The sequence below is a fragment of the Phoxinus phoxinus genome (assembly GCF_949152265.1).
Source record: "Phoxinus phoxinus genome assembly, chromosome: 3".
Lineage (NCBI taxonomy): Eukaryota > Metazoa > Chordata > Actinopteri > Cypriniformes > Leuciscidae > Phoxinus > Phoxinus phoxinus.
In genome coordinates, this window is record NC_136878.1 from 11,791,682 (window position 1) to 11,819,238 (window position 27,557).

The window sequence follows — 27,557 nt, forward strand, 5'->3', positions numbered from 1 at the left end:
ATCAGTGTTTAAAAGAAATGTTACACTATTGCATTATTCCTTTCAAAAGTAACTAATTGCATTACTTTTTATGAAAAGTAATAGAGACAGGGCGGAACAATCCATCCGTCTCCATTGACTTTGTATTGCGAGAAGCTGCCTCCCTCCTTGTCATTTCTGACTTGGCAAAAAACAAAATGTCTAAAAGCTGCTATGTGACAGTGTGTACAGCAAACAAGCTAAAAAAAACAATACATACGTTTTTAGAAGCTGTCAACCCCAAAAAAACCTGACACTCAGTATGCACTAAAAATACACGTGTGCAGTAAACATTTTGTCACTGGTAAATCAATAATATGTCAGTTTTATATATTATATTTCTGTAAGCTAAACTATCCCCGTCGCCGATTACGTTCCCTTCCAGTGGCCGTAGTTCTCATCCACTTTTGTGTCCGTTTTTTGGGGTCGACAGCTTATAAAAACTTCTTTTTTTTTAGTTTGTCTGCTGTACACCCGGTCACATAGCAGCTTTTAGACATTGTTTTGTTTTTTGTTAAGTCTGAAATGACAGCGAGGCAGCTTCACGCAATACAAAGTCAATGGAGACAGTTGGATTTTTTTTCGGCTGCTTTTTTTCCTGACAAGCGGATGTAATGAGACCCATTTTTCTGTTTGTTCATGTGACGTTCAGCATACAGGCGACGACTGCCCCCTTCATTCATATGGTTCACTTTCAGATATAAACAAAAACTCTAGAGCAACAATTAAAGCTCAAAATTATAAATTAAGTTTATTTAAAAAATAAAGAACTCATTTTTCTTTTTAACCACAGGCATAACAATAATATTAATTAATGAGTGGAAGACCAGTTCATCTGAATAACTACAAACACTCAAACAAGGGGACTTTAACACTGAGCTGTGAGTCACTGACTCTAATAACACTGAGCAACCAGTCCACTGCACAACGGTTTGCTAAGTCTAACCTTATCAGGTTAGATCAAAATACTTAGTAGAGAGGAAATAAAAAAAGATCTGCAAAGAGAAGAGCTGCCTAAACACTGAAGTGAATGTACGATATGGAGAACTGTCTAAAGTATCACAAAAACAGCATCAAGCTGCTGGAGGAGATGTTTTTATCCTCATATACTCATCTGCTGTGAATGTATTGAAAACAATAAGTTTTAATTAAATATACTGTACCGTAACCTCCAAATCGTTGATGAAATCTGATTAAACTAGGGTAAATAACTTTTCATAATATATTTTTCTTCAATACACCCTCTAAATCTATAGCTACCTGGCATATATCACAGTTTGGAGAGTGAAAAATAAAGCTAACCACATGGCAATAGGTGGATAAAGCTTTAAAGCTGGACATTTATACAGTCATGGAAAATATCATGTTTTAATTATAGCCACCTGGCGTATCCCAAAAGTCCATTTAACCTCTGACATGAATGGAATCTGATCTTTAACATGACACCTCTACACTTTCAAGTTCCTTGTATCTAAACATGGCCTACCTGACCACACTACCTGAATGTTTGTACAGATAAGATTACTACAATATTTCTTTATATATTATAGATTTCACTGAGATTATCATTGGAAATAAAAGCTTGTGTTTGAACACAATTCAAAAACAACAAATGTTTGATTATAAAAAGGTAAAAGAACTTAAGTTTTCAGTATAGTGCAAAGAGTCAGGCATTTACTGAATATTTAGTGACTGGCTGCTCATTTCTGCTCACAACATCTAGTCAAATACAATTTCACGGTTTAACACACGTCCATACACAACCCTTGAGAGCATTTCAGGCTTTATCTTATGGCTTCAAGCCAAACAGACACTTTAAATTAGAAATAAAAACATGCAAATACAGTTTAGATTACAAAAAAATCTCAACTGACATACCTAAAAATGGCTAATAAAATAACACTGAGAAGACCACCAGGGTTGCATTACATGTGGAAGCAGGATCAGTTGTTGTTCTCTTTGGTGGTTATGGTAACAAGTTGCTTAGCTGCCTTGGCGATGTCATAAGCGCACTGGATGACCTGCTGGGTGACCAACTGCATGTCCACTGCGGTGCTGCTGTCCAGAGGAGACGCTTTCTTACACTCGTTCTGCAGTCGGTTTGCACTGGACGTTAACAAGCGCAAAGAGCTCCTTGCCGTCTCAGAGCGTGGTCTCTGTGGACAAAGGTGAAAATACAGGAATAAATACGCATAGAGACTATTTTATAGTGGTTCAAGACTTGGCTCAGACTACTAAATATATGTCCATATGTCCTCAAGAAAGCATTTGGATACTTAAGACATTTAAATGTATACAAATATTTGAATGAATAATATATAACTGGGGGAAAAAACTGCAAAATAAAAAAGTAGTTAGTTATCAAGCAAGTCTGAGCGGTGTGTGGGATTTCTACTATTTTTCTAGTTGAACTGAACGTCTATCCGACGCACATATCCGATTTGGTTGTGCGAGGCATTATATTATATAGTGAATATATACAATTAAAATAGACATATTATTTATATATATTAATAATACTGGAACCACTTTACAATAAGGTTCCATTTGTTAACATTATTTTACTGCAATAGTTAACATGAACTAACAATGAAAAATACTAGCATTTATTCATCTTAATTTCAACATTTTCTAATATATTATTAAAATCAGATCTGTTCATATTTATTTCATATTTTTAATGTTAGTTAATGCATTAATTAACAATAACGAATGGGACCTTCCTGTAAAGTGTTACCATAATATACATTTTTAAATAAATAAATAACATTATCAAAAATGTGACCTACAGTAAGTGTCCAAAAAATACTTTTTGTGGCCACTGTACATCCAAATACAAATCTAACAAACATCCTAAATGTACAATATATTAAAAGCTAGATATAAAGTACATCCTACTTTACCTGCATAGAATATACTCACGTAAAGTAATATATACTACATAGAAAATCTCGGCTGCATGATTTTTATTTTGTCATAAAATGTAACAGTATATTATTGCCCAGCTCTTTATATAAAAGTTCAATATATGCATGTATACATATATTCATAAGTCTGTAAAAGTATGTCCAACTTTATTCACATACATACAGCATACTATATATATTATCATTAAAATAAACATTATTTAAATAATAAATGTTAAGATTATTTATATATAAATATTATAAACAATTACTACTATAATCACGTTATAAACATTAGCATCATGATTTTCTGTAAAGCTCCTTTGAAGCAATATGTATTGTGAAAAGCACTGTACATTTGACTTGACTTTGTCTATAGCTTTTTTTTTTTTTGCATTTATGAAGTGTGGGGAGAAACTACACACCTTGGGGAAGAGGGCAGCCATCTCACTCACAGCCACATGTATTCTTTCTGCGCAGGGTATAAAGCTATTGGAGAAGAAAATGATAGATACTGTATTAAAATCTAAAAATTAAAACCATCAGAGGTTGGAGAGGGATAAATCAAGCGAACCACAGAGCAATCGCTGGATAAAGCTGGACATTTATACTGGCATGAAAAATACTAAATATTGTTAGGGTAACATATTTTTTTTGCTGTCTTTTAATAACTTTTGTTGAATAATATCACTGACATATTACAGATATATTTAGAAAGTATATAGAATATATATAAGTCAACATTGTGCATTAATCCACCAAAAAGAAAAACATGCATTTTTTTTAGTTGTGCAGCAGACACGATGCAGACATTTTCAATGTAATGTGGTTCATTTTTTTCTTTTTTTTACTACTTGTTCAAAATAACTGAGTTTGGCTTTCTTCAGCAACTTGAGAAATATCTTAAAAATCACACAGCTTATTTAGCAATAAAATTCAAACCAGTGCAAAACAGAAAGATCAAAAGTTAGATGGATATCAGTACTAAGCCTTTTCCTAAAAGAGAACCAAGTGCACTGACATGAGTTCCTGCAAATAAAGGTGAAGTTTAGAAGACAATGCAAACTGATACCGGCCTATGGCGTTACTGTAGACATACTAGTAACCATGCGCATTGCATTCATGTTCAGATTAGTGGGTGAGTTTTGAAGAGAGAGATAGAGGTAGACACTGTGCCTGTGAGGCAGGGACAGAGGCCAGAGTACCAGGAGGCAGGGTTGTTGGGGTTGGCTGGGTGGGGAGCTCTGAGGCCGAGGGACTGCATGGGAGACGGGGGCTTGTCTGCCCACGGCACCAGTGTGCTGAAACAACCCAGACTGTGTCTAAGTCTGCGGACACTCTCCCTCTGCTCACATGGTCCACTGGTTGGGAAAGAGACAGATCGGGACCCAAACAGAGCGTGGCCCCCGATGGGACAGACCCCAAATGATGAACACAGACAATTGAGATCAGATGGAAAATGGAAAAGGTATGAATGGAGAAAATGATTCATTGGTTTACGAAAACAGGCACTTTCCATGAATGGGGTACAATATGCATTATTATTATTTTTTTAAAGGTCTATATAAAACAGGGTAGTGCTTAACCTTCAGAAAGTGTTCAATGTCAACCTCTGGAGGTCAAAATAAATTCAAATTCAGTTTTATATGCAGTTTGCCATTTTTGCAACAGTTACTTTACTTGGATTTGTGATTTTTTCATTTTCCAGAAATAAATATTTAATATACAAATTAATTTTATTAAATAAAGAAATATTAAATGTATACACTATCATTCAAAAGTTTGGGTACAGTACGATTTTTTTTTTTTTATATAAATTAATACTTGGATTCATTTAGGGCACATTAAATTTATCAAAATTTATAATAAAGATGTGTAATGTAACAAAAGATTTCTATTTCAAATAAATGCTTTTTATTCATCAAGGAATTTATAAATAATAAATTATTATAAATCTGTAAATAACTAACGATGGCAAGTTTAGTCTAATCACTCAGTACAGACTCCCCAGTTTGAGACTAAATGCTGGATTAGGATATAGTGGCTTTGCTTACACGTCCCATAAATTAATGTATTTGTTTGATAATTTGCTCTTACACCTCTTTCAACTTAAGGCGAGACACGGCAGGCAAAAACATCGTTTTTTTTTCACTGGTCAATTTTGAGATTTTGGGCTATTTGTCTTCAATAACATGTTTTCTTTCAGACTTGTGCTGAAAAAAAGTCCAAAATACACATTTAGGTCTTTATTTTACTACACTTTGTCTATTTGCGTCAGTAGATTTCTCTGAAATTCAACAAAAGTTGCCGTTCTAAATCAACGCGCTGCTCCGCGATCTCTGTGTTCTTCCTTTAATCACGCACATGTCTGGAAAGCTCTCTCTCTTCTGTACAATGCTGTCGGATCCAAATATGGTCATTTCCTTTTAATCAGTAACCAATCGTGAAAGTAAAATGGGCATTTAACCCTAAAAGCGAAATCTCATTGGCTGATGTCAATTTCTGACAGCGTGATTGGTTCAGAAGCATCACGTGACGCGCTCTGACACTCAGATGTGTGTTTTTGACTGTTTTTCTGCTCAGTTAAAGGCCATAAATGCTGTGTTTATAAGTTTTGATGTGATTTAGGTCGTTTGTATTGTTGTTGCTAATGATTTGATAAGATATTGTGTCAGTAAATAGTTGTTTCCACTAAAAAAGTATGATTTTTTACATTACAAGTCTTTAAATGCCTTTTTCTCAAAATGACTTTTCTCTCATACTCCAAGTCCGAAATCTCCTCTTCAGTAGCACCTATACACACCAAACTTTCCAGTCTTGTACCTAGTTATATTATGAAGACAATTACAGAGGGATTTGTAAATATATTATTCCTAGCCTGATTTATATAACATTTTATTCCAAAAAACATGGCGAAAATACATTTTTTAAGGCTATTGACAGTATATTCTGTTTTACAGGATAACAAAAGTAGATATCCATAAATCCCTCTGTAATTTTTTCCCCATCTAATATGTGAACACAATGAAAAAAGAATTTTGAACCTGGCTTTATCCAATTCTGAGATTTCGTTTTTTTAAATATAGACAAATTAGCGCATATTTAATTAGATAATGCCTAATTTGCATATTTAAACAATAAATTACAGAAAACTTGTAATACATTTTTTTCTCATCTTAATGTAGGTAATCAACTGGGAAAGTTTCATGGTGATATCTGCTAGTTACAAATATTTCCCTATTCACCTGTAGTGTCTCGCCTTAAGGCAAACTTGTGTAGAAAACAAATTGACAATAAGATGTTATGATACGAACAAAATGACGATAAGATATTCATTCAACTATATTAATTGTCAACAGATATCAATAGATATTAATTGTTGTTCAATGTTAATTGCTGGTTACCATTGAGAAGATAAAGGTTGGACAGTCCAAAAAATGCTTGTGTATTAATTTAGGTGATATTTCATCTGAAATATCTAAAAGTTCTCACAACTAAAAACATTGATTTGTGTCTCTAATGCTTTAAAGAGAAAACTTTTTGGTCACTAATAATCTTCCAAATATCTTATTTTATGTTCCGCATAAGAGAGAAAGTCACACAGTTTCGTAACGACGTGAGTGTGAGTAAATAATGACACTTTTCATTACTTGAATGAACTACCCCCTTAAACTAAGTCATAGAGAAACAATTTGTACCCAAGCCCCAAAAATGTACAGGTGAAATTCTTTAATATGTGGCAGAAGTGACCCCAGATTTTTTAGCTGCCATATATGATGAAGGAAGAAATCCGAGAAGAGAGATGTTGGCACTGGATGTCCTCTCACCTCTCATGCTTGTTCTCCTGCGCAGCCCTCAGCAGCTCCTGGATGTTCTTGGTGATCTGCTCAGTTTTACGGATGACGTCCTCTGTGCTGGGCAGACTGGGGTCCGGCTCAGATTCGTGATCATCCAGCTCGGGTATCGACCCGCTCTCTCCCATCCAGCCGCTGCTGCGCAGACGACATCTACGGCTGAAGCTGCAGGGACGGAGGAAGTCATATACAGTAAATGGAACCAAGTCAGGGATGAGTAACGTTTGATGCATGGTTACAGAATCATTCGTTTGTTTTCTCACTTTGCTTGGCTAAAAGTCAAGGACAGGCCGTTCTTATTTTCAGAGAAAAAAAGGCCTGTTTTTTTTTTTGCCAATAGGAGTGAGACCCGAGTTATTTCAGGTCATATGAAAGAAAGTGGACACATACCCAGAGTCGTCCAGATCGGACTCGTTGACCGTGTTGTCATAGTCACCATCAGACACACTGCTCTGCTTGTCAAATCTGGAGGCCTAAAGAGACAGGAAAGGACACGGCAAGAAAAACATGTGACGTCACTAAATGCCAAAGGAGGAAAGCAATGAAACTGCAGTGATGGAATTGGAAATTTCAGCATGTTTGCTAGTTCATATGAAATTAAAATAATTAAATTCAACTATCTGCATTAATGGAATGGTCAATAGGGTAGAAGCAAGTTTTTTTAAGCATTAGATCTTTCAAGCACTAAACTATGACAAGTACGGAGCCCCTAAAGGGACATGGTGAAGAAAAAAAGGAGATGGAAGGAAACATTGCGTACACTCGCAAAGAACACAAAAGTTTCTCGGGGAATGGAAAATATTTGAAGAACGCAAAAGCATTGACTTTTTTTATTCCACCACCATGTCCCATTAAGGGGCTCCGAATCCGTACTAAAGGGACATGGTGGTGAAAAAAAAATCTAATATTTTTCTCCTTCACTCATTTTTTCCCACCAGCATGTTCCTTTAGGGGCACCGTAGAAAAGCATTACAAGGTGAGAGGTGCGCAAACGGGTTAGTTGAGTCTTTAAATGTGGTTATGAGAGCTGTCTAAGATCAATAATGTTAATCAATAATGCACTTCTAGCCAAGCTCAAATCTACCACATTTAACTGAGTGCAAGTCTCCATACGTTTTGTTTAGCAAGAATGCATTAAATTGATCTTACGTGACAGACAGCAAAGACTATTACATTGTTAAAAAACATTTCCATTTCAAATAAATCCTGTTTTTTTAAAGTTTCCATTCGTCAAAGAATTGTGCATCACAGTTTCCACAAAAATATTAAGCAGCACAACTGTATTCAACATTGATAATAATAAGAAATGTTTCTTGAGCACTAAATCCGCAATTATAATAGTTTCTGGAGGATAATGTGACACTGAAGACTGGAGTAATGATGCTGAAAATTCAGCCTTGCCATCACAGGAATAAATTACATTTAAAAAATATTAAAATAGAAATGTTATTTTAAATTGTAATAATAATAATAATGAACAATAATAATTACTGTTAATATTACTGAGACTACTTTTAATTCTTATTTTTTAAATCTTACCGACCCCAAACATTTAAATAAAGTATCTTGAATGCACTTATAAGTCCAAGCGCAGACCAGCGGATGCGAAAGCTAGCTTTGAAACAACTAGCGTGTCCTCGAGGGTAAAACTCAAGAGTTACAATTGAATCTAGTTCATGGTCCTGATTAGAGTATTCCTTCACAGTGCCATAAAGCATTTACAGTAAAGCTGTTTGACAGTCTCACTGGAGCATGATTTACTGTGCTCACGGATATGAGGTAATGGGGTCAGACGCCAGCAGCACTCCGACTTGGGATATTACGAAATTAGTGTAACAGAATATTATAACAATTCCGTATCAGGGCAACATGACGCTTGGAGAACCGCCACATGATGTCTGAATAATCAAACTAATGTTCCGTTGAACAAACAATCACTTTTTTACTCTTCTTCTCTACACGCATCTCCTTGTAGCCTATAGTGGTGTAAAATGAGGATGCATCGCATTGATGCAATCAACTTCCAGCGAGGACAGCTTTCAAATGTTAGGGTTCAATACGAATTATTTTATCAGAATTATTATTTTATTTTTTCAGAAAAGATGCATTAAATTGCTCAAAGGTGAGAGTAAAGTCATTTATAATGCTAAAACAATTTTGTGGGGTGGGGGGTGGGGGGGGGGTTGGGGTTGGGGGGGGGGGATTTGAAACAGCACAACTGTTTTTAACATTGATGATAAAACGAACTGTTTCTTGAGCGCTAAATTTAGAATATTAGAATGTTTCTGAAGGATCTTGTGACACTGAAGATCAGAATAATGATTAATGAGTAATGAAAAAAAATTATATTATTATTTAAAAAAATATTAAAATAGAAAACCGTTATCTGAAAATTGTAATGACATTTCATACAATTACTGTTTTTACTGTATTAAAATAAAATTTAAATAATCAAAATAAACGCAGTCTTGGTGACCATTAAAAACGTTTACACACTAGTGTATTTAAGTGTTTCTTTGGTTAAAATGTTTTTTTTTTCTTTAATTAATTGAATTCTATTGTCAGATCAATACTTTTAAAATGAAAATTATCAGACTAAACTGCAAGTGCTAAACAGCCATGAATAAGACCCACAATACAGTCTCTGTGACATTAGAAACATGGATCTAAATATGGCTGCAATCTGCACACACAAAAATTAACAAGCTAATCCAGCTCATCTACATACAGTAATTCACAAGTGTGCATTTTCATCTTTTTACTTTCAGCCCAGAGCATGAGCAGTATAGCATTCCAAGGCATCCTGAACAGATGTGTGAGCAGCAGTGGACAAGCCCTGAGCAGTGCGCCCTGGGAATGAAGACACAAGCCATGAAATGCATGTGCTATTTATGAGGATGATGAAGGCAGAAATACGTATCAGTTGAAAACAGCAGCCCCCGGAGGGATGTTGGAGGGACCGCTCATGCATGCTGATGCGTGGAGCACAACAGGAGTAGGAGGAAAAGGGATGGATGGGAGTAGAGGAGGCAGAAGAGGAGTTTGTGAAGGATGGTGTAGAGGAGGTAAGGGATTCTGGGAGCTTTCGGCCGGTCCCACGAGGAACGGAGCTTGTGAGGATGTACTTAACCCTTTGTGCACTCTCATACCGCAAACAGGACGGGGAGGATGAGGAGGAGGGGAGGAAGGGGAGAGATGAGGAGGAGGCCACAAACACACCCTTTCCGGTCTAAAAAAGGGGTGCAAATAAGACTTAAGACAGAATGAAAGATACCCCCCTCCCCACACGATGAAGAGCTTGGAATAGAGAACAAGTTGATATAGTAATTTTGACTTTTGTAAAACTGCATGTTGTCAAGACACTTTTGATAAATTACTACCGTTTAAAAGTTTGGGGTTGGTAAGATTTTTTAAGAGGTCTCATGCTCACCCAAGCTGCATTTATTTGTTTTTTAATGTAATTTATTATCATCAGGATTCTTCAGTGACACATGATCCTTCAGAAAGCATTCTAATATGCAGATTTAATGATCATAATATATTGTGGAAACCATGATACATTTGTTTCCAGGATTCTTTGATAAATATAACATTCAAAATAACAGTTTGTTTGAAATATAAATATCTGTAACATTAATAGTGTAGTTTTTAATCAATTTAACGCACTTTTCTAAAAGTATTAATTTCTTAAAAAAAGAAAGTGTACTCAGCCCAAACTTTTGAACGGTAGTGCATACCAATACATTTCTAACATTTCACGTTGTTAGTTGTATAAATTAATATTAGTTAATGTATTACGAACAAACAAACAAATTCACAATGAACAGTATTAGATTTTGAAATGAACATTAACCTCCTAGATTAATAAATGCTGTTAACAATTGCAGCAAACATTACCTAGTGAAAAATTATAGAACCCGGCACAAGTGTTAAATAACGACTGATGAATGGTTTGAATGCAGTTTGAACAGCTCTGACATTTGCATGCATTTGGAAATAATCAGTAGCATTAAAATGCAGTAAAAGAGATGGAAAACCATAAGAGTTAAAATATTTTTTTAATATGGACACTCGAAAGGTCAGTAAATAATGAAAAGGAAATGGAACAGAAACAGGAACTTACATTTGTATAAAAGACAACTGAAAATAAAATACTGGGCATTTTACATCAAGATGATATTGATGATACTGATACTGTATTGATGAGCCAGAGTAACTGACATGTACAAAAAATATTTGTTTTTTTAAAACAATATCAACATTTAAAAATGTTTCCACTGTGAAAAAGGTGGTACCCCGAAAAATAAATGCTTAATACTTTTAAGGGGAAAAAAAGGTTTAAAATTATGTACACTGACCTGAGTATGTCAGTTATGTTGAGATTACATTTACAGCCAAATACTACTCATTCATCTCAGAAAACTCGAATGATTAAACACTGGTACAACATCGTATTAGCCAGCAAAACAAAGAAAAATAGCTTGGTGCACTTAAAACTGTGATCTGTGCACCTAAAACTGTGATCTGACTGAAATTATATGTACAGTTACATAAAGCAATGACTGTGTGACTTGTGCATTGAGTTGGCAATAAAGACATGCTTTGTGAGTCCCAAATGATGCATGAAATTAAAACAGGAAACAGAAATATGATGAAAGAGCTGCTACAGTATGTGAGCCAACAGGATCCAAAGTGAAGTAATACGTTGAGTGAACCAAAAATGCCCACAAACGTTTATTTTGGAAACTCTCATGAAGCGCTGAGAATTGGAAACATACCATCAGCAGACTAGCATGCCACAACATTAGAGAAGGAAGGTGAAGAAGGAAAAGGCGGCGAGAGGCAGGTCTTTACTTACATAGGTTGGGAAGGGTTGCAGGGTGGGGAAGGTCTCCTCGGGGTAAGGGGTCTCTCCCTTGGGGAGAAAGGGCTTCAGACCAGAGCCGGTTTCATACATAGACATGGGGCGGCTCGCCCGTGCAGACAGGTGGCGTTTCAGGGCAGAGGAGGAGGAAGAAGAGGAGGAGGAGGGATTGGGGTGGTCAGGGCCGCCGGGGGCCTGATAGGGTTGTTGAGCGGAGACCTGCCGCCTGAGAGAGCTGTTCTCGCTTTGCAGAGACTGCAGCTGAAGAGAAACACGAGTAAGCGAGAGAAACGCATAGAAAAGCAGAAACTGTAGCAAAGCTGAGCGTACAGGAAAACCTGTCAATCAATAGATGAATAACAATGTTCAGCGTTGCCCGTTTCAGGCCTACTGCATTTTTTACATTTTTTTTTACATCAAAATAAAATTGCTAAATTGTATTAAAAAATAAATCACATCCTTATTTCTACAATTTAGTTGATTGAAATGGCTTCAAAAGTTGGCATTTGAAATTGCCAATATTATGAATATTACATATAATTATATCCAACTTTTTAGAGGATTTCTGCTCTATGAAACTTCAGAGGTTGGTGAGATTATGATAAAAAATAAAAAAAGATAAAAGATAAATTAAAATAATTATCAAATTGGAATTATTACAAAATAACTTTTTCTTTTCTTTTTTTACATTGAAACAAAATTAAGCCGTTCTATAAAATAGGACATTTATTTAGATCTTATATGTAAAAAAAAAAAACAGTAGTAATTATTTGAGATAAATCATGAGGAAATTTTATTTTAAATTAAGTTAAAATCTTAAGGGAACTTTGAATGAATAAGGAAGAAAGGGATAGAAAAGCGTTAAATGGGAGTTGCTCAATATATCCAAGTTAGCATGCAGGCACGGGTATATGCAATGTCTAGACATGTTCACAGAACAAGCGCAAGTTAGACGTGTTTCAGAATCTACAGTGAGAGACAGAGATTCACTCCGCAGCTCAGAGAGAAGCCAAATAGCTCGAGCCAGACGCATTGGCCAGGATCAGAAAGGAAATGGAGAGCGCAACAAAAGAGCCTGAGGACTTCACTCATGATAACATGATCTGGGCCATCTCTATTTTCAGATTTTACATCCAATGCAAAGCCACACAGTTTTATCACACAAATGTCACAATGGCATAATTATTCTAATCATTACAGTTATAAAAGTATCTGAAAAACATAATACACAACTTTTGTGTGGGAAATACATAATTCACAACCACTTTCAAAATCGTCATACATTTTAAGCAAGAACTCAGACCTTTAGCAACACAACAAAACTAGTTACATGTTCTTTTACGAGAAGACAGAGTAGTTTTGGTCATAAACAGTCAAAACCTTCCGTTACATTTAAAATATACTAATCACCATATTCTATTTTTATCACTGAGAAGTGTGACAGGAAACAGGCTGAAACGGTAACTTTCTTAAAGGGATAGTTCACCCAAAAATGAAAATTGTTATTTTCTCACCCTCAAGGCATTCTAAACATGTATGAACTTCTTTCTCCTGCTGAACACAGAAGAAGATATTTTGAAGAATGTGGGTAACCAAACAGTTGACGGCAGCCACTGACTTCCATAGTATTGTTTTCCATATTTTTAGGTGAACTATCCCTTTAAAAGTTGGGCCGTTGAGGGACTGCTCTTATTTCATCACTGAGAAAATATCACTAAAAATACTGTTTGATTTATTCAAGACTATATTAAACACACTTCAGTGAGTGTGAGAAAAATTCACTTCTCTCCTACTACTTTATAATTTATTGTCTTTAGAGAATATTCCTTGAATGGGATTCAATGTCTATGTGAAAGAGAAAAATATATATATTTCTAACTATGTTCACATGGAAATGACAGTGAAGGCTCCAAATTCAATTCAGAATTATTATTTTATATTCAATCTATAATTTTATCTGATTTATATTCTGGAAACACTTGTCTAATGTACACACATATAGAAACAGAGTAGACAATTAAAACGAGTCATGCTGATGCAAGAGCCAACTGCTGAATCAGGTTTGCAGTTAGGGAGGTTAGCAATAGCATGCTAACTTATCTCATCTGCAATCAAATGCCAAAAAGTCAGTACGTTTTGGGTTTATGTCATTGATAGAGCATCTTTTCGAGCGATTTAGAAGTTAAGGTCATGCTGGTTATTTGAACACTACGACAGGATTATTTTGACATCAGCATTCCAGAGGATTTTAAGAATCACAACCGGTCAGTCAGACGGGACTTTTAGGTCACCTGCGATTTTGCCCCCTCACGTGCGAGAAGAGGTGCAGGTGTAGGGGTTAGACAGTCTTGCTTTGTTTAGGAGCAGAAACGCTGCTCTGACCAGGGCGTTCAGCGCTCACTGCTGAATCTCTGGTACCTTTTTCTGCATCAATCTCAGCTCTTCACTCAGATTACTGTTGGCTTTCATCAGTTCCTGAATTTTGGCCTCGGAAGCGGAAAGTGCGTTTTTCACCTCCTGGAACTCCTGCACTGAAATCGGCCCGTCGGACAGATCAGAGTCCAGGCTCTGAGGGGAAAAGGATGGAAAGATGGAAAGATGGCCAACATGTACACTGGGATGGCAAGAACGGCTCAAAACAAAATTCCTAAAGCTCCACCGGCTTACCTTAGGTCTGTCTGCTTTGCCTATTCGTAAATCAGTATCTGTTTTATCACACAAATGTCACAGTGGTCTAATTATTCTAATCATGAACATTTATATAAGTATCTGAAAAACATAATACACAACTTTTGTGTGGGAATTTAAATGCAAATAATTCAAAACCAACATACATTTTAAGCAAGAACTTAAACAACAAAACTAGTTACATGTTCTTTTATGAGAGGACAAAGTAGTTTTGGATCATAAACAGTCAAAACCTTCCATTATGTTTGAAGTACACTAATCACCATCTTCTATTATAACCATTGAGAAATGGAACAGGAAGCTGTCACTTCTTAAAAGGGATAGTTCACCTTCGCTCTGTCTGCTTTGCCTATTCGTAAATCAGTGTCTGTGTCCTCATCGGATGCCACGCTGTCATAGTCTGGCTGGTCGATTTCCTGACTTTCACTTCCATGACGACTACCCACGCTTTTGAAGAACACGTCAACATTGTCTATGAAGAAGTAGACAACAACCATGAAACATCAGCAAAACCCATAAAAGAAATCAAAGACTGGTGTGCCTGAATGCAGGCTGTACCTTTAGGACTTGAGACTGAATTCCCCAGCTGGCGTCGCTTTGCATCACTTAGAATATCAATCACAAGTGTGGCAAATTCATGAGCGTTGAACCTTGCCAGCTTTTGTCTTCCCTGGAAAAGAAGTTAAATCGTGGTTTTATTGCATCTTCACCATCTGAACAAACAGCTGGTCTTACGGAAGCCCTGTATAATTAGAGCCCGATTAGGCGTGCTTCTTTTCAGGACACATTCTTGTATTTAAAAACAACTCAACCAGGGGGCCGGGGCCAACTAAGGGGACTCCGCAAACTTACAAGGTGGCCTCAGGATGACACAAAAGTATTTCAATTAAAAAATATATTATTATTAATATATTTGAATAATCTAACTTTAAATTAAATTGCTAAAAATATGCATAAAATCAAGATGTAAAATCATATTTCTTTAAATTTTCCCCTCAAAAACTTTTATGGAAGAACATACCACTCTGCGATACAGAACATAACTTATAGAATCACAAAAGGAATTAAATTAGACACCGGAGTGAATCGGAACATGATTTATTGAAAATATATAAGTGGTTTTTAAGTCAATACTTTTTTAAATGGCTTGTCAACTTTGCATTCTTCCGCTGCGTGATTCTAGTCAGCGCTGGATTCTAGCCACCATCGGATTGTTGTCAGCGCGAAACACATTTTTGTGCACGACGTGAATGCTGATTCCAGCCACCACTGGATTTTAGTCAGCGCTTGAGCGCTGGTCTATGACTGGAAAAATAATAGAGTCGTTGCAAAAGAAACGATACATAGCTAACATGTCGCATTAAACTGGCAGATTTTAGAATGTTGTAGGCAATTCTTTTGTAAGTAATTTCATGTTTAATTTGGTCTTGCCTGGATCTTTGGTGTAAATTTGTGAACGCCCCCCTTTCAAAAATCTTGCTTCCAATGCCCCCCGTTGTTCTCTGAACGCCCCCATTGAGAAACACTACTCTATATGGAGCAGGTATACTACTCCAGAATGCATTCAGATACACACACGCACTTTTATGTTTTACTATGCTGAAGCATTCTTGATATTCCATTCATTCTTTTTTTATTATAATTTAATTACAACTATTTTTATTTATTTAAAAAAATAAAGAAATAAATTTCGGGTCAAAATGACTAGAGGGATGGATGAGCACAACTTCTCATAAAATGAATCTTTGTGGTTTGGGTTGTCTAAGCAAACTGTGCATAGCAGTTTTTATGCCATTTCCTTTTTATTAATTTTGTGGCATCTCTGTTTGCATGTTCGTCTGGCACATTTCTGCAGGGTGCACTTTTAGCTGCAAACACTGCATAAAATGTGCTATAAAAAGTTCACTTGTCAAAGTGCAATATCTTTATTTCCTGCCAAGATGACTTTAGTGAAAGCGTCAAAACTTTCTGTGCAGTACTTGCCTGGTTTCGTGTTGATGAGTACTCTGGGTTTACAGGAAGGAAAGGCACAACTGTTGTCTCTGTTACCAAAGTGCTGTGGTTCTGAGTGGCCAGCCAAACTACACCAATACAAAGACAGCGCGTGTCACGCTTTGCACTTGTATGATGTACATTTCAATAGCCATTTCTTTCCATTGTTCATCACATGCTGATGATCTCACCTGCATCCGTCTCTCTTCGATCCACTTCATCGTACACATCCATTGCTAATTCCTCAAACAAATGATCGCTGAGCTGCAATTATATAAGTTACATAAGTCATCTGTGCTCTCAGTGGTTGTAAAACTGCATAAAAGCATGTAGTGACAGGTTCTATAGCAAATAAAGATGCTGTCTTATAGACGTTTTTTTTGGGGGGTGGGGGGGTACTTAACGGCCATCTGCTTCAGAAAAGCCCAATGATTTACTCTGTTCTTAGTAGTGTTGGGGAAGCTACTTTAAAATGAGCTTTCCCAGTAACAAGCTACAGTAGTTAAACTTCAGTTAAGCTACCATTTAAAGAAGTAGTTATCTACACCACAGTCTACTAGCAAAATGTAAAGGGTGCAGCTACACATGGTATCATTATCTCTGCAATCACAGTAGCATTTATCGAACACAAAACAATGAGGATATGGGTTTGCCTTTTGCTAGTAGATTGTATTCAATTACGGTTGACATCACTTGAACAGATGAACTGATACTAAATAAAACTAGTCAAAAACAAAGTGATGACCCTTTAAGTGAATATTTCGCTTAATATACCAACTTAAATTCATAAAGCAGAATTTAGCTTAGTATTTTGCTATAAAACATGATAAAAAAAATAATTTGGAGGGACTTCTGTTAATGTTTGAACAAAACAAGCCATTAAATAGTTTTGCTGATTTACACCAACTGTCCAAACGTTCTGATTCACTATTGAATTACTGTAATCCTACTGAAATTTGTACTTAGATTAGTTAGTTACTCCCCAACATTAGTGCTTAGTCTTGTTCTGTTTGGAGGCTATGCTGATACATTGCTTAAAGTATATAAAAAAAATAGATGGACTCACAGACTGCAGTTTTCTTTTTGCAGCTTTTGCAAACTCTGATAACTCCAGACTGCTATAAAAGGAATTAAATAGTAAAAAATATATTTTTTAATTAAAATATCTTTATGATAAAATCTGTAATGGTAAAAGATAAAGTGATATTTAATTAACTGCCATGTAAAATACTTACATATTTCTTTTTTATCAAAGAGAGCAAAAAAAGGAAAAAAAAAAGGAAAGAAAGGGCAAGATATTAAAATAAAATAGTGTTAACTTTAAAAACTTGCTCGGATCACTATCTCAGCTTGTCAGGGAAGTATTCTGGGATGCAATCAGAAGATCCAAAACATGACCAAGCACATCCCCGAATACTCCTCGACTACAGAAGAAACTTCTATAAGGGTGGCACCAGTATCATTAACAGGGGAACATCTCAACATATCAGATTATTACTACCTGTCCGCCATCTGTGGTATAATGAAATGCTGTCCACTCTTGTGATCTGAAACACAGAATGATGACAGTACTGACTCACAGTACTCATTCACAACTAACTGACAATCCACTGACAAAGATGCACACTAAAGCATAAACACATTAAGCTCACTGTGGTATTTTATTGAGGCATCTGGCGCTTTGAAGACCATAACCCATCAGACTTAAGTAAAAGCATGCTGTGAAATGGCTTCATCAGCATAAACAGCCCTTCAGCTGGGTATGAAAACATCAGTTCTCATCATGATAACACACTGACTCACCAGGCTTCCGCCCACAGAGGTAGAAGGCCAGCCTGTCAGTGAGCTCATACTGTACTTCCACCAGTCTGTCTGCCAGGTCCTGATGGCCAGCCTGCCTGAATACAAACAACACAATGACGTTATGACACATGCCGCTTTATTTTTGAACTTTTAGGTCCTGTGCCAAATGCTGCCCTCAGACCTCGTGGTCCTTCTCAGAGTCTCCTATGAAATCTGCACCAGTAATAGGGCACACAGCAGGCCCTCTGAATCATAAAATAACAAATGGGACAGCATGCACACACCCATAGACCAGTGTTGTCATTAATTAAATATCCATATTTAAAACTTCATAAAGTAAAACTAGCTTCCGGCTGAACTAACATGCAGATTCCACTTACTCATAAAGCGCAACTTATGATGTTGGAAGTAGCGTAGTGTGTCATGGCGTAGCGTAAATATCAGCAGTACGTAGCATTACTCATATAAGTTGCGCTTTAGACTTAAGTGGAATCCGTATGTTTCGTTTGGCCGGAAGTTTTAAATATGGATATTTTTCTTACACAAACACATCGCTCCGCTTCAGAAGGCATTTATTAACGCCCCAGAGCCGTGTGGAGCACTTTTATGATGGATAGATGCACTTTTATGGACTACAAAACAGAAACAGACATTCACTGCCTGCTGTTCCACAAGCTTGGAAGAGCCAGGACATTTTTTTATATAACTCCGATTGTATTCGTCTGAAAGAAGAATGTCATATACACCTAGGATGACTTGAGGGTGAGTAAATCATGGGCTAATTTTCATTTGGTGAACTATCCCTTTAAGTACTAAGGCCTCATCCACACTACTGCGTTTTAGTTTAGAAACGGAGAATTAAAACGAATACGATCTCCGTCCACACCAGCGTTTTAGCTGCGTATTAGAATTCATCTCCGTCCACATTAAAACGACTGAAAACGCGGATCACGTGACCATTCACCAACACTGGGCATGCGTGTGCCGGTGTAAACAGGCGCATGTAGGCAGTTGTAGCATTGTAAAATGCAGAATTTACTTGCACAACAGCTGCTAGCAAAGACATCAACATCAGTAACGCTTGTAATTCGTTATCCATGTTGCAGTTACTAACGTTACGTAGTCCAGGCTGTTTTTGTATGTTTTCTTCCCGGGGACGGGTCATGTGATGGGTGTCTGATGAATCAGGGAAGGATACGCCATGACTGATGACACCCAATCATAGAGCCGAGCGTGAGCCTCTGTGTCATCGTTTCTAAAGTCCTCCGTTTTGACCGTCTTCACTAAAACGCCCTCCGGAGATTCAAAACGCAAAACGGGGTCGGAGCGTTTTTAAACTTCTCCGTTTTAGGTCTTCGTTTTTGCCGTTGTAGTCTGGACGGGAGGTGCAAACGTAGCAATAGGTCTCCGTTTCTAAACGAAAACGCAGTAGTGTGGGTGGGGCCTAAAACAGGGTATCTGCAGACATCTGGACTTTCAATGTAATACATTTTAATGCCATTTTCAAGACCTTTCCAAAAAAAATTTAAGTGAAGGCAACCACCCAAATCCATGACAAGTAGTCTTTTGCACAACCAACACACACTGACAAATAAAATATAGTAAGTAATCAATACATGCACAATTCAATGCCCAGTGGCTCGGACCATCAATGCAGTCGCTATTGATTACCTTGCATAGTTGATGGGCGTTTTGCCGTTGGAGTCTGGAGCCCCAGGGTCTGCCCCATAAACACAGAGAAGCTCAGCCTGACACACTTGCCCTGCTTTAGCTGCTATGTGCAGCGGGGTGTTCCCTTTCTCCTGTTTAAACCAGTGCAGAACAGTTAAAAATGCATTTTGTATGTAACTGACTATGATAAATTAAGGCGAGAACAGAGGTTTTTACCGGGTGGAAGTAGTTGGCTTGAGCCCCAAGTGACAGTAACCGCAAACAAGTCTCAAGATTGCCGGTTCTAACGCTGGAGTGAAGTTGCTAAAGAGTCAAAAACAATGTGCATCAATAGAGACATTTCATCAAGCCTGACAGCAGACAAAAACCTGATGGGTCTTAGATGAGGAACCATTTCAATTTATAATGTAACAATAAAAACTTAAGTCAAACCTGAAAAAATTTATCATAATGGATGATGCATCACATATTTGAATATCGAAACTCTTTCCTTACCTTGCTTAGATCAGCGGATGCTGTACTGTCGTCGTCTCGACAGGGTAAACGATGGACGTAAGCCAGCATTTGATACTTTGCTTTTATAAACTCTGCCTTGTTGGGGCTTTTTGGGTGAGAGAAACAATGGAGGTATTAGAGCCAGTCAACTGTTGGGCGAGATGCTTTATCTCAGCTACTATCTTTTTTTATATATAAAACAGTTCAAACTTTTGGGGTTGGTAATGTTTGAATGTTTTTGAAAGAATCTCATGCTCACCAAGGCTGCATTTATTTGATCCAAAATACAGCACCATCGTAAAATATTATTAAATGTTTAAAATCACTGTTTTCTATTTTAATATATTTAATTTAATGTATTCCTGTGATGACAGAGCTGAATTCTTCAGTGTCTTCAGTGTCACATGTTCCTTCAGAAATCATTCTAATATCCTGATAACATTATACATGGCTCTACTGTCACTTTTAATCAATTTAATGCATCATTTTTTAATTAAAAAAAATATGTATCTCACTGATCCAAAACTTTTGTATGATAGTGTATAGCAAACATACATCATTCTGCTATGTTAGAAGATGTTTACCAACAAAATACTCACTGGATTTTATCCTGAGGATTGGCTTTGCGTTTCCCGCTCATGATGGATGACGGGTCCAGCAGAGTGTGCTCCCATATTGCATTAGCACCATTGTTGTATAATGTCTGAACCATCTGTGAATGAGAAAGAAATCGAGGGCATTCATCACAAGACAGAAATCCATTATGACAACATGCTTCTTTAAATATGCTTTGTGAGTCACAGTCTCTGTTGGAAGGGCCTCCAGTGAGGGCGCACACCAATAAACCGTTTTCATAGAACTATTCAAAAGACTATTGATGGATTAAAAAAACCACAGATCTGTAAATAAGAATGTGGAAAAATGTACTACACAACAAGGACACATTAAATGAAAAGAGACATTATGGGATCAAAGCAATCAGTCGAAAAAAACAGGAACTTGAGAGAGAAGATGCTGCAGGCTGTACAAGAAGAGCACATTAATGAGTCTGTGACTGTTCCTCGTGTTCAAATTAAAAGAAGACGGAGTCGTTTTAGAACCACAGACTAAAACAAAGGCTATTGTGATCTCTTTCTATGGAATTTACATTGAGATTTACTTTAAAAATGACAAGAGAAAGTAATTAAATCAGAATTTTAAAAAAAGATTTGAATTCGGTTACTACTATTGCATTACAAATATATTTGTACATGTATTTTGTCTTGTGATAATGAAAAATGTCAAATCATTGTACAAACTGTATTTCTGACAATTAAAATCAAATTATTTTGTTTTATTTTCACTTTTGGCACATACTTAGCAGACATATATATATAACACTCAATAATAAAATGCATCAGTTTTTCTTTTTAATGCATAAAATACCTCAATGTACCTCTATAATACCTACTTAATATATAATGATAATACCTACCTAAATATCTACTACCAGTAAATAATACCTCTCTCTCTGTATCCTTAATTTTGACCATATGGAGCCTTTCAGCAGCAACCAAGTATTCAACTATGTATAGGACAAGTTGATATATTAAATATATTTGACAAGTTGATCAATCAGCATTGATTTTGTGTTTTAAGATAATCTGTATTAGCCGATTAACCAAAGTGCTAATCTAGAATCTATCAACAATCTTGTGACTGGATTATTCACATTTCCTTCTTTCAAATATTTTAAAATATCAAAATCGGCTATTAAAAAACCACAACTACTTTTAAATGTGCCTCAGACTAAAGATGAATAAAAGTCTCAGATGAACGGGTTGATCAGTTAAAAACATGGCGTATCAAAAGGAACCCTAGAGTGGGCTCACCTGTAGCTGGGTGGGCGGCCAGGAGGTGTTTGACAAGTGCCGCACTTGCGAGTTGTGGCGGCCCAGACTGCGGTGAACGCCGCAGCACTCGTCACATATCAGAACTCCTCTGTTCACAGATGCCCAGCGAGGATCTAAGGGACACCGAGAAAATCAAGAGATTCACAGGAAGTAAACAACAGCGTGTCTCAGACAGAGTCAGCAGTGTGTTGATCATTGATAAATACACGATAACGCTAATGGAGCTTTTTGGTTGGTGCATGAGAATGGAAACAATACTTTTAAAAGGTTGATGGAAGGGAGATGCTTCTTAGAAGAATGCACTGACGAAAATTAACTTATATGCACAAAGGAATCGTATCATCACAAATGACAAACTTTTTGATTTCATTTTGACTTTAAAATTTATTATTTACATTAAAAACAAACATCTTACTTTAAAAAAACGCACTTGGTGTATACATAGTATGTGTGTATTCATTTGCTTAAGTTCCACTCTGATAGTCTGATAAACCATTACTAGTAGCACAGTTGTCTAATATGTAGCTTTGATATGCATGTGATGCAATATATGACGACAACTAAATGTGGTGCTCAATTCTTCCTTATAAGGCCACAGTAGCAAAGGGTGAATGTCATCCTTTCATGTATGTCTGTAAACGCGCTAACTTCCTCTTGCATACACATGCCTCAAACCACAACAAATGCTAAGCAGCTGAGCTTTACTTCCAGGGTATGAGCAGGTGAACTGGGAAACACTGCGGCTTCTTAGTTTCACTACCTTCAAAAGGGCCGTCTACTGCAGCGTGATTCTAAACTGGTTTCACTTCAGATTCAGACACTGAGCATTCAAGTGGCAACCCAATACACAAACAAATTTGTTTATCCTACAAAAAAGTAAACAAAGATGTCTCAAAAAATCATACAGTATCAAAAATATATCAAATGAACTGCATAAAAAAATATTTTTTTTTACATAAAATATAATCGTCTGTACTATATTTTTATAGCATTTGTAAACGTATAACCAACAGCAGAAAAGTGATTTAGCAGTGAAACGCATGCAACAAACACAGTAGTGTTAGCTGGTAAATTTGCATAGAGTTTGATTTGGTGCACAACCTTGAAAGTCAACATCAGAAGATATGGAAAGTATTATACCTCCCTTTAAAGGGCACCTATTATGGAATTTTGAAATTTACCTTTCATGTAGTGTGTAACATAGATCTAAATGAACTAAAACATCCTGCAAAGTTTGAAATATGAAAGTGCACCTTATATAAAGTTATTGTCTTTCAAAAGTAAGAGTCGACTCGGAGTCATTTTTATGAATCGTTAGAAGACCGAAGCTTTTTCTCTGACTAGATGACGTCAACTTGTCAAGTTATTTGAATACGATACGCCCACTTATTGCGCTCCAAGGCCAGCAGGGAAAACTTGAAAACATCATGGCGACGAGATGCTGTGTTCTGAAGTGCGATTTAAAAGCCAACTTTTTTCATCTTCCCAAGATGGAGCATTTGAAGACTAAGTGGCTACAATTAATATATACAACTATACCACAGAAGTATAGTCCGAGCCTTGTGCTTTGTTCGCGCCATTTTGAAGACGATTGCTTTTTAAATGCAATCAAACTTGGATTCGCGAGCTGGCTGATATTGAAGGAAGGTTCATTTCTAAGTGTATATTTGCATCAGCTTCCTCCTCCGTATCACAACCTGTAAGTGTTATTAATAATTGTTGCTTTTATGTTTTATGTAGCATGCTTAATTATTATTTTGTTTGTTGTGTAAGCACCGTTTAGCTTCTAGGTCTTCAATGACAATTGTATTGAGATATGTGAAGTGTTTGTCGTTGTTTTCGGAGTTGTCTTAAAGAATAGAGTAATACCTCGTAGTAACGTAACTGCTTTTTTTTTTTTTTGTAAAAACGTTATGTTTATGCATCGGGCTAACGCAAACAAAGACTGATTGTGCTTTTACAATATGAACTCTGGGCTATGCTCGCTAACATAACATTAAATTCTTTATCTTATTTTTAGTTTTTTACTACAAACTACAAAGCAGTGGATTAATCATTATTATAACACGATTTAATAAAAGCATCATTGTACTCCGTGTTAAACAATAAGTATTATCTCTGTAAACACTGCTGGTCATCTGACCAATCGCAGATTAGCGTCGCGCAAAGGAGGGGTTTGGAAAAACGAGTCGTTGAACGAATCATTTGGGAGTCGGTGAGCAAATCAGGTAAAAATAAATGCATATTATACGAAAACAAAAGTGTTTTTTGACATTGCATGCACGTAAAACTGTTGTTGGGGACTCCCTAAACAACATTAGGAACATTTTAAATGTCATAATAGGTGCCCTTTAAAACATTTTTGTGTCACGACCTAGATCACCCAGAGTCTCCACAACACTAGACAAACTCAACGACCTAGACTGAGACAGAATCAACACTTGTCACTCAACACTTGTCACATACCAAGGCAGTTTTTAATAGAATATGTCATGCATAGTCTCCCTCCTTCACTGAGTCATGATGCCAAATCAGTGAAAGTGGGGTCAATCACACTGAACCTATGACTAATGTGTCTGAGCAGTCCCCCCTCCCCCCCTCAACTTCTCCCAAAGACAGATTCAGGCCAACTTGTGATTTCACTTCCTTCAGAAAGAACGATTTGAGTCAGCGCATAAGAGTTTCAGAATTCCCCAAGTACAGAGTTTTCAGGATTTTATTTTCAGACTGATAACAGGCAAACATTTCTTTTCATTTCTGCAAATATTAATTACATTTTTCCCCCATTCTTATATGGAAGATTCAAATTTAAACGGATATATAAATCATCAGCCTCTTTTTTTAACCCTGTAATTTTAGACAAACAAATATACGTTAAAAACTTTTGCAATTTTTGTACTTTGTTAAAATGAAGGTACTACAAAGGTACAAAAGAAACTAGGTAACTTTTGTAACACCTGCTATATGAACACAAAAGGCTAAAAGATCTTAAATTATAGTTACACTTGACCTTTGTGGTAAAAAATTACAGGCACGAAATGTGAAAATACAGAGCAATTTTTTAAGCCTGAAATTTAAAATACACTTATAAGGAACTAGGGAATAAACATTCCTATATACAGTATTATTTTAGAGGTGAATATTGTCTAGTACCACGAAATACCCTAAAAATACAAAATGTTAAAGAATAAATATTATTGAAACAAAATATAGTACATTCATTTTAATAATAATAAAAAAAGAAAACGCTTATTGTCTTAGGTCTATTTTTTGACAGCAGAGGATTACAAGTGTTAACTAAAACACATGCTTTTACTGCGTAGGGTGAGCAGGTCATTAAAGTCTCCGACACTTATGAAATCAGTGACCGATTTGGGTTCCACAGCCAGCTTGATGGGATATATGATACCACAATTGCATCAGTCCAACAGCAACATGAGATTTCTAAATTATAAACCGATCCACTGATAAGCAGAGAGCAGCCTAGAAGCAAAAGTCACTTCCCTTCATGCACAGGAAGTATCAAACAACAGCTGCAAAGAGGCCAAGGGCCAGAATCAAGCACCTGGCACCAGCATCATTCCCCTCTCACCCTCATTCTCCCTCCCTCTCCGAGCCGAGGGCTGATCTCTTCCCCATCAAGTGCTGCAGCGGCTAAAATAAAACTCAGTGCTGAATGACTAAAAATATTCACCCTAACAACTGCCCAATGATCCCTCCTGACATGCTGGGGCAGCCCAGGCCAGCTGGTGTCTGAGGCGTAACGAATCAAGAGGAATCAATATGGGGAATGAGGAGAAAACAGAATCACAAGACAGAAAGTTAACCGTGTTTTATAGTTCAAATACTAAAATAGATCTATCCTAAACAGTACACCACATAAATGAAGACCTATTAAACTGTTCTCTACACATTTATCAAATCAAATAAATGTTTTTCATGTCATTTATAGTCTTAGGAGGTCAAATCACTCATGGATTGTAATTATTCATGGTCAATGCATTATTACACATGAACATGGTGTTACGACAACAATGCTAGTATGTGACTTTTTATTTTTTTTTCTATCTCTCAAAAGTCAGGGCACTGCATGTGCTGGTTAGGGTTACTTGTTGTTAGTAATGAATATAAGGCCATATCGAGCACTTCTTGTAGATGTTTTCACCTGGAATTCCCCTTGAGGGTCAAGTATGTTTACCCATTTCTCCACAGACAATGAAGTGAAGTGAAACACAATGATTTATCACAAACCTTCACAGCATCATTGGAAGCTGAAGAAAACCCCGTAAAATTGAGTCAACACTGCATGCGTGTGTCTCAAACCTCACTGGCTGGAAAAGAGCAGAATCTGTGGGCACGCGCAAATGACGCCTAAAATGCTGTCTAGGTAGACACCTCACTAGGTTTTGAGCCACGGCCAATGGCAATACATCATCATGCTCCAAAAAGCACACATTTACTCTCCAGTCATTTCCAAATCTGAATCTGGTTTTATAGAAGGTTGACTTATGATCTTAATCATAATTTGTGTAGCTAAATGTTATCATTCGGTCACTTAATTCGGTAATATCACCTGGTTGCCAGTGCAAGTTGAGTCTTATACTAAAAATGTAGCAGAATATAACGTTACTCACCCGAACTGCTGCAGTCCGCACAAACTTCGCTATTTCGCAGCCGTTTCGACATCCTTGTCTCCGGTAACGCGGGTATTACCATCTATTATCGACTCAGAATCGTCTACGGATAAATTTAAAGCATGCACCGCTTTGACATAATGACGGGATCCGTTTAAAAGTATTGTATCACTGAGAGAGGATCTCATACCCGAAGAAGAAGAGGACGCGCATACGGAGGAGATAGATGTGTGCGAATCGGTGTGAACGCTGTATGTGAAATAATATATGTCGTACTATCTAGCTTGAAATTAGGACAGACGAGTCAGGCAGTGGAGCCTCTGTCATGATACATTAAAAACTACACTACGGAAATGCTTGCCCAGTAACCCATCAGATCGCAGTAGAGTGCCATCTGCCCTCCCAGACCACACATTTGAGTTTATAGTGACGATAAATCAGCTTTCTAGCGCTGGCTGACACACAGTGGACAGACGAGGCACTGCACCGCGTGAGATATTTTATTCATTTATCCATTTATTTACAGGCCGTGAGACGATTACATTGAATAAGTACGTCTGAAAACAAATAAATCCTCTTTATGTTTGGAATATATCTTCAAACTGAAATGAGCCAAACAGTGTCGGAAAATGAAATGCAAGGCATCTAGGACCATGTCTAGGACACGATCTCTATAACATACTGTGTTCGATCCCACGCATGCGCAGGAGCGGTTCAGTCGCGAGCCGCTCCTGATGAGC

At 36.8% G+C, this 27,557-nt stretch overlaps 1 protein-coding gene across 5 annotated transcripts; it reads right to left on the reverse strand.

Moving 5' to 3' along the window:
- Positions 1-1,123: 1,123 nt before the first annotated feature.
- git2a (G protein-coupled receptor kinase interacting ArfGAP 2a) lies at positions 1,124-27,226 on the reverse strand. 5 transcript variants are annotated; one of them, XM_079607512.1, is made up of 21 exons: positions 26,818-27,219; positions 22,163-22,296; positions 20,891-21,003; positions 20,292-20,397; positions 20,013-20,099; positions 19,797-19,927; positions 18,126-18,220; positions 17,821-17,869; positions 17,389-17,440; positions 16,514-16,586; positions 16,314-16,411; positions 14,889-15,000; positions 14,660-14,802; positions 14,061-14,210; positions 11,637-11,903; positions 9,909-10,007; positions 7,169-7,251; positions 6,752-6,943; positions 4,130-4,285; positions 3,350-3,413; positions 1,124-2,174 (listed from the first exon to the last, which is right to left on the reverse strand). In XM_079607512.1, the coding sequence occupies exons 1-21, from the start codon at positions 26,897-26,899 to the stop codon at positions 1,962-1,964; spliced, it is 2,499 nt and encodes an 832-aa protein (XP_079463638.1). In that variant the 5' UTR covers positions 26,900-27,219; the 3' UTR covers positions 1,124-1,961. The 5 variants fall into 5 exon arrangements, 4 of the variants coding, with proteins under 4 accessions (XP_079463638.1, XP_079463639.1, XP_079463640.1 ...); XM_079607513.1 differs by lacking the exon at positions 9,909-10,007 and having other exon boundaries at positions 26,818-27,191; XM_079607514.1 differs by lacking the exons at positions 4,130-4,285; positions 9,909-10,007 and having other exon boundaries at positions 26,818-27,226.
- Between the last annotated feature and the right edge of the window lie 331 nt (positions 27,227-27,557).